Source organism: Alosa sapidissima, chromosome 22 (assembly GCF_018492685.1).
Source record: "Alosa sapidissima isolate fAloSap1 chromosome 22, fAloSap1.pri, whole genome shotgun sequence".
Classification (NCBI taxonomy): Eukaryota; Metazoa; Chordata; class Actinopteri; order Clupeiformes; family Clupeidae; genus Alosa; species Alosa sapidissima.
In genome coordinates, this window is record NC_055978.1 from 19,845,505 (window position 1) to 19,860,041 (window position 14,537).

Genomic DNA, 14,537 nt, shown 5'->3' on the forward strand with positions numbered 1-14,537 from the left:
AAAAACAAAGAGTAAAAAATAAAAAAATAAAAAAAAAAACCAGACGCAAGCTATTTATAAAACGTGGCGAAACCTAGGGCACCTCGCCCCAGAGAACACGCAGCGCAGACAAGCGAACCAACGGAGAAACGAGTAGAGATTTTCTCCCCATGGCCGTGTTCCTGCTCCTGCTCTCCCTCCTGTCGGGAGGATCGCTTTTTCAGGCTGATGCATGGCAGCTATTTGCATGTGTGCATATTTAAGAGCCACGGCAAGAGGTAATGTAGCAGAGCGTTGCTATGAGAGGCTCAAAAATCGATATGGAAGTGCACATTAACCTGCACAAGCTGTGGCGGCGGAGGCAGCGCCATCTCACTCCAACCTGATAGGGATAAATGATGGCAACTTGTGACAATGCACACACATCAATCCTCAGGAGAGTGTTCATTTTGCTATTAACATAATGAAACGCACGTACCTACCTACCCCCCTGCGCACACACACACACACACACACACACACACACAACCCTCAAGCCAATGATAAATGCATCTCCACTAAGATGAATGCATGTCTGAGACATAGCTGAGCCCATGCTGTGGGTGGGTGAGTGTGGTGTGTGTGTAGGGGAGGTTAGGGAGGGGGCTACTGTGTCACAGAGGTCAGCTGTCATTTGTCTGTGGGAGACAGGCATGTTAGGACAGGACTCCCCCCCTCAACACCCACCCACAAACACCCCTTCACTCCAAACTGAAAGTCGAACGGTCAGAATAAGGCTAATTAAAATCACCTGGTGATGGGGGATACGGCATGTGTAAGAGTGTGTGTGTGTGTGTGTGTGTGTGTCTATGAGCACTGAGCATGTGTGTTCATAGATGTATATGTGTGTGTGTGTCTGTGTGTGTGTCTGTGTGTGTCTTTCAAACGAAGGCCTGGGCACAGCAGCAGGGTTCTAGAGTGTACGAGTCCCAGGCCGCCACAGAGAGCCCCCGAAAGATTTTTTTATATTTTTTTTTAGGGCCAAGCGTTATTAGCCCCTGCTTTGAAGAGTGCCGCCGTGTTGAGTGATGAAATGAGGTGGTGGTGGTGAAGGGGGTTGTGGTGGCAGTAAAGGGGGGTCCAAGTGGAGGCGGCGAAGGTGGGGAGGGTGGCACACCTGCATTTCACCTGTGCAGCTGCCAGCAGCACACAGAGGTGTGCCTGTTTTAACGCAGGGTCATAAACCAGGCTCGGGTCATAGTAGGTAGGGGGTGTTGGAGGTGGTGGTGATGGTTGGGGCAGAGGTGGGGGTAAAGGGTGGTGTTGGGGGGGGGGGGGGCAAGGCACCTTGTTAACGCTTAAAAAAAAAACCTTCACTGATTGATTTCTTTGCAGCGTTCCTCAGTCCGAACAGAGTAGGCTAAAGGGCTGTAATATTCTGAGGCCAGACAGAGCTAGCCTCCAATGTACACTTCACCTCTGCACACTATCTGCCTCTCACATCTAATGTACAATTAACACACAGCCTCACGGAGGACATACAGTGCAGAAGAGATGCTGCAAGAATACGGTAAGATGGAAGTAATTGCTAAACAATTATGGCAAATAGCAAAAAATACAAATATTGCACTGCAGCCACACTTATCAATGGTGGTATGATAATTTGATAATTAATAGTACTATTTTATATAAAAAGGCAGATGTTTAAACATTATGTTAAGCCTATAAACCTGTATTTAATTATTTTTTAAATTTGGTCAATACACAAATGCTGAAGAATCATCAGGAATAATAATGCATGAATCCTATGCAAATTGAGTTCAAATGAACATGCATGGCAAAATTATCAAACACTTCGGGCAAAGAAGGTAGCACAGTCAATTTTGCACATTTGCAAATTGACACAAATATGCGATATGACCTTTGCATGAAAATTGTGCTAAAAAAGAAGCAAGTAGAAGACGTCAGTAAAATGTGATATTTACAAGGTAGTAGGACACTAAGTACATTATCTTAAAACGTGTATTTTATATTGTTTGCCACCTTTACACTTGTGTTCGTCGTGAGAGATAGGCTAAAGCAAGAAAAAAGTGGCCTTTTTAAAAAATAAAGATAGTCTTCAAACATACAATCTGGAGATCAAAGGCAAAAAAGACACATGTTGATATGTTTCGCTTGTACTAAAAGTACACACGTCTCAGTTATTTTGAAGTCAAAATACCGCTTTGTTACTACTAACAAACTATTTATGTTGACAAACATATTGTTTGTACATAAACAGCAATATATTAACTTTGCGTCCCGTGGCGCAAGAGAGAAAAGTATGTCCGGTAGCATCAAAGAGTGTTTGGTCATCTTAAAAGTGGCTATGCCTTTACTCCCCGTTGACTCGTCACTGACCCACGCCGGGGTTGCTGCGGGAGCTAGAGTCCTTACTAGCAACAAACTATCGCACAGCGACTATTGTGTCGACAACAACGCCAGAAAGAAACGTTTAGTTGGCTAACCGCAAAGCACTCAAAACGCTACCTTTCTACGAGCCTTTCCCATATCAGTGGTCCTAGGGACAGCAACCCACCTATCGATAACGAGTTGTGAAGTGAAACTCAAAAGGGTGAAGAGAGATTAATAGTGAAGTGAAGAAGAAAAAACTTACCAAAAACAGAGAAGTAGCTTTCTGCCTCCGTCAACAACGAGGGCAAGAAGAAATTAAGAAGTCTATGTAGGTTGCACAGTTATGCAAGCTTCACACGTGAAGGTACGAGTCAATCATAAAGTAGAAAAATGAACAACAAGGCGCTGAGTAAATAAAAGCTGCGATATTCCTCCGCTCGGAGATGCCCGCGTAGCCGTGCTGCTGTCTTCAGTCAGTGTGCCGCTGCTGTTATTACTCATGCAACAGAAACAGCAGTACACTCCGTCCTGCTAGAATGCTCTCGCATGACGCGCAATGCCAAGAAGTAGCTTGTTTTTGCATTACGATTCAATACATCAAGATGTATTCCGCGAAGTATTTGGGACTAGCTTATTAGAATGCAAACCCCGGGGAAGCACTTACGCGGAGTTGGATATTGTTATTTTTTGGAGCACTGCGACCCCGTGTGACGTCATATGTCCACCTGCTATGTAAACAAAAAAACTCATCAGAAGTTTAATGAGTAGGCCTACACCTCTTCGGACAATTACAAATAAAATACCACACACCACAGTCTAACACAACGCCTATATCTATTTGAAGTATGATGCCTTTACCAGATAGTAGGCTAAAGGAGAGATAGAGTATATTTCAAAAGGTTTATCATTGTCAGCTCCATAGCATCTTTTTTTATTAACAAATAGTCTAATTTGTTGTTAAGATGCAAACCGAGGAAGAATAAATGGATGGTGTAATAGAGGATAGTTTACTCAATTTTGTAACTAAATAGCTTAAAACATTCATTTGTTCTGTGTTAAATTTGTTATGACAATTTTGGCATTGCAGTCAAGGTCTACAACAGGTCGGAGGTCATAGACAGAAAACAAACGGTAAACAGCTTTCTTTAACATTTAGTTATTGGCTAATTTGCACACCATACATATAGGTTATAGCATATATGACATCAATATTGACACGTAGAAGGCATGCTAGTCTTGTCGGTTGTTGTGGACTATCTTTACATAACATCCATTCCTATATTGACATCTGCATTTAATAAACTGCAAACGATAACACTCAAAGTAGATATTGGAGCTTTGAAATGATTGTTTTCAAATATGCGGGGATGGTAAGCTATGGCAAATTCAGACACACGGATCATGCGCAGAGATCACAACAGTTTATTTTATGTTGTTTGGAAATGTTTATTTGTATTTCACATCTGAATTTGTTACATCATTTATAGATTGACATTTATAATTTCCCAAACGTTGAAATAATCGTCACAGGATATATTGTACTTTTACAACAATATATTTATTTTTTCTTGCTTGATTTTGCACATTTTGTCATCGCTAATAATGTATCTTATCCATGATCGTTCTTAAATTATCCTAGATTCTCACGAAAGAATGGACCCTTTGTGCCTTTTGCCATTTACACTGAAAAACAAATCTCTTGTGCGGTATGTGAACTATCTGGTGCCCAATGTCTGATTCTGGAAATATGTATCAATAGCATTTTAATTGCAGTATGTTTAATTAACATGTTAATCATACAATTAAATATTAAAGAGAACAATTCAATCTATTTTAAATATCTTGGCGATGCAAAGGTTGTGCAGTAACGTGTCTTTATAAGAAGCCGACGTGCAATAGTAACTTTGTAGAATGCATGTTTTATTTGTTTTCCTGGGAAACAGTATTTCAAAAGTTGTATGTTTGTGTAAGATTTTTATTTTTTATTTTTTTGCCGACTGTCCTATAACCTGTCCGTTTAGGAAAAGAATGTTTCCACATTTATTGCACACGTCTTTGAACTCTTGATGTTTATTGTTAGGCTGATTATATGTTCGCGAATAAGTAAGCAATGAATTTTAAATGAATACATCCTAATAAGATACGGTAGGTTACTTTATTTGTTGTTTCCAAAAGATTAATAATCGCAGTCTTTATTAAAAGTTTGCGAATTCCCATGCTATTTTTTTCTTTTTCAAATAAATGTTGCCCTTCATCCAGTCTAGCATAGCATTGTTGTTTTTAAATGTCCTTTGGTTAAGGGAAATTTCCCATTCCAATGCACTCTGTAGTCACAGAAAGATGTCTCGAAACTGTGAATAAACTCATGCGAGTTTACAGTTCGGAATGGTGATTATGGAGTTTTGCCTCCCCCTAGCGGTTCTTTAATGAACCTTTCCATGGTGAACCAATCAACCAAACTTGTTTTGTAATGCTGCACACATATCTGGGGCTACAGCGCCACCCAACGCATATATTCGACGTTGCGATAACACTTTTTTTTTACAATTAGTGTATCATAGTTCAAAATGGCGACGGAGCAATTACACTGTAGGGTCACCAGGACTGCAGCGACAGAAATGTAATGAATTATTTATATTTTATGTTTTCTGACTTTTCATCTTGTTTATTTGTTAAATGTTTCACTGGAATCACGTCACTGATATAGAGGACAAGATTAAATATGTAGGTTTTACTGTGGCAGATTAAAACTCTATAGAATAATATATATCTGTAGAGAGAGACAGACGGAGAGAGATTTGAATCAGAACACTCTTAAAATGAATATGTTAGAAACAACACCAACTGTGTCCCTATCTGGACATAGAGATGTGTTAAGAAAATAACACAAGTTGTGTTATTTTCAACACATTTGCTGTAAGAGTACAGACAGTATAATGAAAACAATGTGTTAGAAACAACACACATTGTGTTATTTTCAACACATTTGTTTTAAGAGTGAACTAGAGGGATGTGGAACAGCTGCTGAAGTTAAAACGAAGTCAGCAGTGTAACCTGTGTAACTTGGCCAAAAGGAATGGGACTGTGCTGATTAAAACAATGTTTTGTTCTATCCTACAAAATGTTTGAAAATGTTTGAAACTTATACTAACTGACTAACTCAAGTTTTCTAAACTGAGCACTGCTAAACATCTGGAATACACACTTTAGATTGTGTTTATTCTCATTGAATTCTCGTTGCCCATGAGCTATGCAAGTGGCCTAGATCTGTGCGATTTCTGCAACTGCAGCTGCTAATACCGTTTCAAATGACATAGCCTACTGAGTTTGTTTTTTCACATTATGTCTCCTAAAAGGCAAACTTTAAGAGACCTGGTGTTTACTATCAAGGTGCTATAAGCAAGTAGTTAAGTTAACAGTTCTCAGTCACAGTTTAATTCTATACTCTGGCATCATACAACTGTACCTTATCAATTATAACTTTTACAAAAAAATATGAAGTGTTATTTTCAATGTCTTCCTTAATCTATTTCACCCTCACAAGCATCCTCCTTTGTGAGGGTTGTTGGGAATTCTTGGAGTGTATTATCTAAAGTGGTATACTGGCCATATAGGCCTGTAGCTATGTGAAAATATATTGGTTTTTATATAATCCAAGGCTTTATATTTGTAAATATGTCATTTTTATTTATTTTTTATTTTATTTTTTAAAAGATATCTCAGGACAAAATCTTTGGTCAACAGAAAGCTTGTTGCTGTCTTTCAAGTTTAATAGAAGTTTGAGCTCTGCTGTCTCACTAGGACTTAACCGAAACTGCACAATATCTCAGACCAGAAAAGCTCATGTTGTGACTACACAGTCTTGAATTACATCATTGGCTCATTCATAAAGTGAATAACAGGTTCATCCGAAAAGTATTCATGTACGCATGATCATATCATTGTATGTTATTAAGATGTAATGCATATTGAAGTTGACATGGATACACTTCAAAGAAAAAAATATTTTTACTACTTAGAAGTCCCTGTAAACCAAAAATGAATATGTGTTTTTGAGTCTGAGTCACTTCACAGAAAAGGCTTTCATTAATCACTCAGAAAAGTATGTTAAACTATGCAAATCCATGAAAAGTTTAGGGGTATATTCAGATCCCAAACAGTGTGCTAAGGTTCATTGATTGCCCTGAAGCCATGCCCAATCAGGGAATCAGCTAAGTCTGTTACACTGATAGCCCCACACTTTCCTGACTTGCGACTTTTCTGACAGCCAAAACTAACTTGTTCAGCTGGACACCAAGGGCTATCTCCATGTCAGATTCTTTTTTTCTTTTGGATGTTTTACGCACCTCCATGTTGTAAATTCTTGGGACGAGGCATCATATTAAATTGTACTTGTTTTCAGCCGCCACATTAACCAACGCCCATTCATTCTTATGCTGGAATTGGAGTGATACGGACGCTTCATGATATGAAATCAAACGTGAGCCCTGCCATAAGAGGATGCCTGCAGTCAGATCTGCGCTGGTTTCTACGTTTGACAATAAGGGCCACTGTGTTTCCAAACAAATCTTCTGTAGCCATTGAACAGGAAATCTGGATGATTGATAGATGAGTCACATTATATCATCTTATGGTGTTTGCATCACTGTAACCGTCCTTGTTACCCTCGCAGATCAAAGCTAGTTGACATTACATAGTGTTTTGGCACCGTGAGCATATTATGGCATAACTTCAGACAAAATCTGAAATGTAACACTTTAGATAGACTATGTGTAGATATTCCTATTGCAACACTCTCCCTGTTTAAGTAGGTGTTACATGTCTACCCTTGTGTCATGTGGTTTTATAGATCATGTTGTTTTAAAGGCTTAGCATTCAACAACAGTTGAGGGGGAGAAAGTGTTGGTTGGGGTGGTGGGGGTCAGACATGATGATTCTTTCTTGTGCGTCTGCCAGTGACATGCTGGGCACGCGGGTGCATAGCTTTACGGGTGAAGGAAAAGGGTGTATTTATAGTGTTGGCCTGGAGCACAATCTTCTACTGTAACTGGAGAGCCATAGTCTGCCAAGTCACGTTGTCTCGGATGTCAGTGGGGAGCGTGGTGAGGTAGAGGTACAGCCTGCCTGCCTTCCTGCCTGCCTCCTTAGCACCGTCGTATCTGCCGGCATTTCCAGTCTGCGTTGGCATGTCTGCAGAGGAGGCACAATTCAGTGGGGCCTCCTCTTTCACCTCGCGCCTGGACAGTAGCCCCTGGTTACGGAGTGTGGCCATGAAGGACGAGAACAAAAGCAGAGGGGTGAAGGGGGAGAGAGAGGAGATGGATGGCACAGAGAAATGGAACTCTAAGTCCCTGGCAGCGACGGCTATGACGGGCTCAACCGATGTCTCTGAGGAGTCAGAGCCAGAGAGCCCCCCGCCGATTGTGCGCAGGAAGGTGTCTTTTGCCGACGCTTTCGGTCTGGACCTGGTGTCCGTCAAGGAGTTCAGAAGTAAAGACCAGGAAGGCAAGGTGGAGGATTTCCTCTGCGGACTGGATACGGACGAGTACTACCTGTCCTGCCTGTTCACTCCACCCTCACCCGACGTCCTTCTGGAGAAGGTGGAGGAAAAGAAAGTGGCGATGGCAGCCATCGAGCTGCTGCCGGGCACCACGACCGTGAGGGGCACCGTGCGCGTGGCCAACCTCTGCTTCCAGAAGGCCGTGTACGTGCGCACCACCTTCGACTGCTGGGCGAACTACTTCGACCTCCTGGCGGAGTACATTCCCGGCTCCAGCACTGGAGATACAGACGACTTCACTTTCAGGCTGACAATGGTACCGCCCTTCGAGCCGGAGGGCCTGCGCGTCGAGTTTTGCCTGCGGTACGAGACGGCCGCCGGAAATTTCTGGGAGAGCAACAATGGTATGAACTATGTGCTGTACTGTCGGAAGCGAGATCACGGGGGCATAGAGGAGAAGGGGACAAAGAGTGTCAAAAACAAAGAGAAGGAGACCAAGCCAAAGGGTAAACGAAGCTGCCTCAAAGCTTCAGGGTAAGGAGAGACTTCTTTAGAAACTATCTAACTGCTATAAAGCAAAGCTTTTTCTCACCCCCGCAAGGTGTACAGTACAGCACTGCAAAGAACATTAAAGTTTAAAGAATGTGGAATTGCACAACTATCAAATGCTTGCCAAGTCAGTGTGGTGTACTGTATCACCGAAGTCAATCCCTTGCATTCAAAACATTCGGCCGCTGTCTGTTTCTCATGTTGAACATACACAGACATTTTTATTATTATTATTATGACATGGGGCATCAGGAAACTCTAAACAATAACTTATTCATCCTTTGTTGACAGTAAGAAGATCCAGCCTGAAGCTTATGCAGCGGAGGCAATGGAGGAAATCCCAGGTGCGTAACCGTGCCACTCAGTCAAGGCAATGTGAGCCAGGTTGTGTTGATGCTGAGGCTGTGAGATGTTTATTTTTTCAGATTCAGTCTCACACAAAGCAGCACACAAGGCTACCAGGAAAGCAGTGGACTACACAGACAGATATGCTAGTGAAGAATGCCTTCAGAAAACTTTGGTGAGGTCAATAAACTTACAGTACAATAACATACAGTATTAAATGATGGCAGTACACAGATCTTAGTTGTTGTTTTGAAAGGTTTTCGGACAAAATCAGTGGCTGCCCATATTTTCCTGATGGGCAAAATCTAAAGTTTTTACCACATATGCCCAGCATAGAAAATAATGTTTAATCTGCAGACGTTGCCCATCAATCAATGTTTTGAACACCTGCATGTGTAGGCACATTTCCATTAACCCTGAAAATGCCAAAAAATCTAAAATGCGAAATGAACAATAAACAAGTAGGCCTAATGAAAATACGCTAATAAAAAAATTAAAAAACTCACATATCGCAGAAATATTTTTACTTTTACATGAGGTGTATTTTAGATGTATTGAAATAGCACTAATTTGGAAAAAGTAAAATGGAAACACATCTTTCGCGTTTAGGTGAGACACATGACTAAATGCATTCAAGGAGATCCATTGTTATATATTTGAATCGACTATCGCAAGAAGATAAAAAAAAAACATATTTAATCGCATCACTTAATGGAAATATCACTTAATGGAAACTTAATGCATCACTTAATGGAAACACTGAACATTCACAAGTTTTGCTCAAGTCTGTAATGGACACCCAGCTTGTAAAGTTCAGACACTTGATGTGTCACAGGACTATTTGACAGCAGGGAGTAAGGAGGTCAGGAAGGCACACTGTGCTGAACAGCGTGATAGAACAGTAACCTGACGCCCATGAACATGTGGAGTATGTCACATGTGACCTATTAATAAGAGCAGTGTTGTTGGGAACATGACGATGGGAAGAATGCTAACATAAAAAAAGTACATGTGAAGCAAGTTTCGTAATAAATATCACAGTGTGGTTGTTAATGACATGCCTGAGCTTGAGTAAGGAGAGTCTGTTTCTAGTTCTGAGGGTGTTTGTGTTGATTGCTTTGCAGGTGGATAGTCGCAGGAGTAGGAGAAGAGCCCGCATTGCAAATGTTAAAGACTATTTTGCACAGAAGGAAACGGAAGCCCAATTAGGACACTTTGGTGGTGAGAAAAATAGCCACCCCTCGCTAACCCCCGAGTACAAAGAGGAAACATGGAGCAATGCAACCGCAACCACTGAACTTTTAAGAAATGAATATGCTAACACCGGAGCGGATAAGGGTCAGGTGCTAACTTATCATGAAATACCACTGCAGTCCCTTAGCTGGGACAGAAACAGTGTGCAGGAAAACATTACAAGGATCCCAGGCCACCAGGATCTCTGTAATGGAGCCATCCTAGAACATCAGTCAGAAACTACACAGAATGAGTTTGACATTTCAACCCAGGGAGTGCATCATAGTGTGTCAAAAAACAACACGATAAATGCTGTCGAGGAACTAAACAGCCACTCTCAGCCTCAGTCCTCTCTCGACCAATCAGGTTCAGCTGTGCAGCCTGCAGGCATCAGTGAGCTGGTCCAGGTCCAGACAGAGACAGAGGCCAGTGTCCAGGACATATTCCGGCCACGATCCAGCACGCATGTGACTGCGGCATCCAGTAGCAGCAGCATGGAAGAGGCGCAAGAATCTGCTCGTCATGTGATAGGTGATCCGGAGTGTGATGCGCAAGAAGGAAATCCTGCCCTGAGCAGAGCCGGGAGAAGGTCAGAGTTTGAGTGTGTAAGTCGAGCCGCGTCACTGGCAGATTACGAGCTAAAGGCTTTGGAACCAGATGACCACAAGGCCCTTCATCGCCTGTCTAGCCCTGACCAAAGTCCTCTGACCCAAGGCAGTCATGGACTCAAACAAGTCACAAGCCAAGCAAGGGTGAGGTCAGGTGAGGCCGAGTCAGAGGCGATGTCCTCAGAAGAAGTAACGGCATGGGCCACTTTGGCACCAGCAGTACAGCCAGCAACTCTGCCAACTACAGCGGGAACAGCACAGACAGCTGAACACAAAGTGCCACAGGCTCCTGCACGTGTACCACCACAGGAGTCTGCCCAGTCATCAGCAGAAATAACGCCAGAGGCCATGGCAAGCATGGAAACGATAAGAAAGACAGCAGCCGAGTCAACAGTAATGGCACTGGGACAGATAGAGGGAGAAATGACAGCAATAGCACGGGTGATAGATGCCAATAAGGCACATGCCATGGAACCAGCAACAACACAGGTGCCAAGCCTCTTGAAACCTCAGGATATGATTGCGGGGGTCTCATCTGGTCCCTGGGAGGGAGAGAGCAAGGGAGGGTGTGAGCTGTCAGTAAACACCATGGCAAAGGTCGGTGGAGGAGGTGAAAGTCAAGACCACGTCAGCCCCACCACTGGTGAAACCGTGACATTTACGGACGCCGATGAGGAGGTGGTGTGTGAGCGCGCACATCCCATGAGGCCATGGGAGGAGGTGGAGGAGGAGGAGGAGGAGGAGATGGTTGTGAAGAGCAGGGAGGGAAGAGGAGAGCATCCTTTCAAAATCCTGAATGAGAGGGAAGAGTCGGGGGAGGCCAAAAGAGATACGATCGGAGAGGAAGAGGGGGACTCGTCACAGGAAATGTCACGTTTCAAAGAACCTGTGTCAGTTGTATTTGAGACTGACAGACTGGAGTGTACGGTGTCAAACGAGAGGCGGAGGAGGAGAGATCATGATGTGGAGGACTGGAAGGACGAAATGGAAAAGTGTTTGGGAGTCGGGAGAGAGCAGGGATCCATCAGCGAGCCTGTCCTGTACGAACAGTTCACGAAGGCCACCAGAGGCCATCAAAGGATAGAGCACCAGAGGAAGTCCGATTCAGAGATGCTCAGTGAAGCATTCGAAAGGATGCTGGAGGAGAGGTGTCCGACAGGAGATGACAGCTCTGCACCTGCCCTGTACGAACAGTTCACGAAGGCCACCAGAGGCCTGGAGATACAGCACCAGAGGAAGTCCGATTCAGAGATGCTCAGTGAAGCATTCGAAAGGATGCTGGAGGAGAGGTGTCCGACAGGAGATGACAGCCCTGCACCTGCCGACTCAGTGTGGTCAGGGGAGGAGGAGCAAGGGAATGCCATGTTAGCTCAGGGTAGTGAGGAACTATTGGATGTATCACCCAATGTTTGCATAGAGGGGGGGTCCAATGACAGCATGCCAGTGCATTCTGTTATCACACTACTAGATGAACAGGTGACACAAGATCCACATGTTCCCATTCCTACCCCGAAACAGACTCTTTGTTCAATTCAGACCACACTAGGTGGACGAGATCCCTTTCTGTTTCATTCGGACGAAACCTCACCTGTTCTCCAGGTCGGGGCAGCGACCTGGTCTACATGTGCCATTTCCGGTCCATTAGGTGACGGTCACGAGATAGAGGTGGTGCTAAGGCACCGAAGGTCAGCTCAACCAGCAGAGCACCTCCAGTCACCCCTAGAGGAGACTGAGATCCATGCCCAGTTCCCCGGGATCGGTGCTTCCAGCAGCAGCTCCGATGTGGACAGTCCTGCCCCTCTCTCCCTGTGGTTAAGTGGGTTTTGCTCCTCCCTGGGTCACATGTCCAGAGCCGCGTTGTATGCTGTTCTGTTTGCAATGTTCTTTTTAACTGCATTTGTGTGTGATCTGCCAGTGTGCCTAGCCATCTATTTGTTCTCCTTGTGTTGGTGGTGGTGTCATGGAGAAAGACAACCGCTTCCTGGGTCAAAAGGTGTGGATTAAGGCACCAGGTTTGAAGGTTTCTAGTGAAATATAAGAGAAGTCTACCCACCCCTAAAACCCCCAACCAACCCAACCCCACCCTCCCCAAAGAGTATAATTTCATTATAAATTAAGAGGCATTATTCATCTCAAACATGATCTTGAAAATGATCATGTAGTAGATTTACATTGTTGTGTATCAGAGGTTAGTTGAAAGGTTAGTGGGGGCAAGGTGCTATAGATTGAGCTTTTTGTTGAAATGCATTCATTTTATGGGCCCAAGTTTAAGTAACACATAAGTCTGACTGTTTGTTTTTTGACTGTGCCTTCTTCAATAAAAGTGAAAAGTGTGTCCTTGGTGTGTTTTCTAAGGGCCATTATATGCAGTGTCACCCAAGCGCCCATCGTAACTTTTGAGTGGGCAATATTAGACAGCGACTTATTCGGTTTCTTGTTTCAAGAAATATTTGTAGATGTCGCCATCTACTGGATTGCGATTTCTGTGTGCCGGTGAATTAAAGTAGGCCTATTTACGTGTGGATTTGTGTGACTTTCATGTGAAGAACGTCTCAAAAACACGTAACTTTGGAAAGCGAAGAATGCGTGTGCTGGTAATCCACAAATGCAGAATCACATTTCACAAATGAAATTTTCGGTTTTACAAATGACATTTTATTTACAAATGCACATCTATATTTGTAAAAATCAATATACGAGTTACAAATATGATTTTTTTTATTTGTAGATATCAAAACACACATGCAAATCAAGGAATATTTGTGGATCCCCCTCTGCGCATATACAAATATTATTGAGACAAATTTAGCTCCATAGTTTTAGGGCATTTTCACTACCTTTATGCATAAGGATTTATTCTGGTCATTGTAAGTGTCACACATACATATTACATATTGTTTTTGTTTTTTTTTTTCATTTCATTTTTCATCTTTTTAGCATTGATTTTATTTAGATTTTTAAAGAATTAAAATATAAAAAGCATATTATACAAATTCTTATATTTTGACATGTATCTCTAAGCTCATAGCTCTACATGCATTTCATGTGTGTGTAGGGCAGACTGTCCTGAATCGGGCAATATAATTGCCATGTTGGAGGGATACTCTGGGGCTGAGCAATTTAGAAAAATGACCTTTCTGCACTCCATATTGAACTGATCTGACCTGACTTGACCCGAGTTTGCGTGTTAGCATGTGTGCCTATGGTGTATGCACTCATAATGATTCTCAACTTTTTACTGCATTGCCATGAACAAAGTAAAATCAAAAAAAGGTGTTTCTTTGTTGAGCAAATTGGGATGCAATGTGAGCCTTGAATTGGATGCCATGCAGGAATTTGCTATCTCAAAACCGGATTATGAACATGCTTTGCCATTAAGAAACACACAATAGTGTTGGATTAAAAACATGCTTTGCCACAAAAACAGACAAAAACGTGGGTTAAGTCCAGCTATATGAAGTTATTATTTTGCTGTCACTTCGTCTGTTTTATAACCCAGAAGGATGTACTTGGTATCAAATGATAGCTCTTTGTCTCCTCTTTCATCTGACATGCGTGGCATATCTATCCGATCACGGGTTCGCGAGTAATTCAAACAAGAGTAATGGGTGCGCAGGTGAACGCAGAGAAGTATAGACTGTAAATATGATGCAATTTGATTTAATTTCATGATTTTTTTTTATTTTCATAGTCTCTTTGGAAAGTCCCACTTCTGCTCTGTCATGCAATAAAGGTTTCATCTCGCTGCAATGAACAGTTCCGGAGCAATGTAGGCTAACAGAGGAGAAAGGGTGTGTTTTTTGACGCACTTTGCGTCAATCGGGTTTTAAGGGTTAACTGATATTTGACCAAACTGACAGAAACAGAAAACGATACGCACATTTCAGGAGCTAAGCTTCAATGGACTTTTTCCTTTTGCATTGCATTCGATAATCGACTTACGGACTTTT

At 42.6% G+C, this 14,537-nt stretch overlaps 1 protein-coding gene across 2 annotated transcripts; it reads left to right on the top strand.

Moving 5' to 3' along the window:
- The first annotated feature begins 7,443 nt into the window (after positions 1-7,443).
- On the top strand, positions 7,444-12,922 carry ppp1r3aa (protein phosphatase 1, regulatory subunit 3Aa). 2 transcript variants are annotated; one of them, XM_042079218.1, is made up of 5 exons: positions 7,444-8,386; positions 8,693-8,745; positions 8,827-8,921; positions 9,871-11,697; positions 11,839-12,922. In XM_042079218.1, exons 1-5 carry the CDS (start codon positions 7,539-7,541, stop codon positions 12,589-12,591), a joined length of 3,576 nt encoding a protein of 1,191 aa, XP_041935152.1. In that variant the 5' UTR covers positions 7,444-7,538; the 3' UTR covers positions 12,592-12,922. The 2 variants fall into 2 exon arrangements, with proteins under 2 accessions (XP_041935152.1, XP_041935151.1); XM_042079217.1 differs by having other exon boundaries at positions 7,446-8,386; positions 9,871-12,922.
- Positions 12,923-14,537: the final 1,615 nt, after the last annotated feature.

What these genes read in the sequence shown, in the direction of transcription:
- ppp1r3aa (XM_042079217.1), top strand. Translation starts at nt 7,539, where the DNA reads ATGTCTGCAGAGGAGGCACAATTCAGTGGGGCCTCCTCTTTCACCTCG. An exon ending in AGCTGCCTCAAAGCTTCAGG is followed by an intron (nt 8,387 to 8,692) that starts GTAAGGAGAGAC and finishes CTTTGTTGACAG; the next exon opens with TAAGAAGATCCAGCCTGAAG. An exon ending in AATGCCTTCAGAAAACTTTG is followed by an intron (nt 8,922 to 9,870) that starts GTGAGGTCAATA and finishes ATTGCTTTGCAG; the next exon opens with GTGGATAGTCGCAGGAGTAG.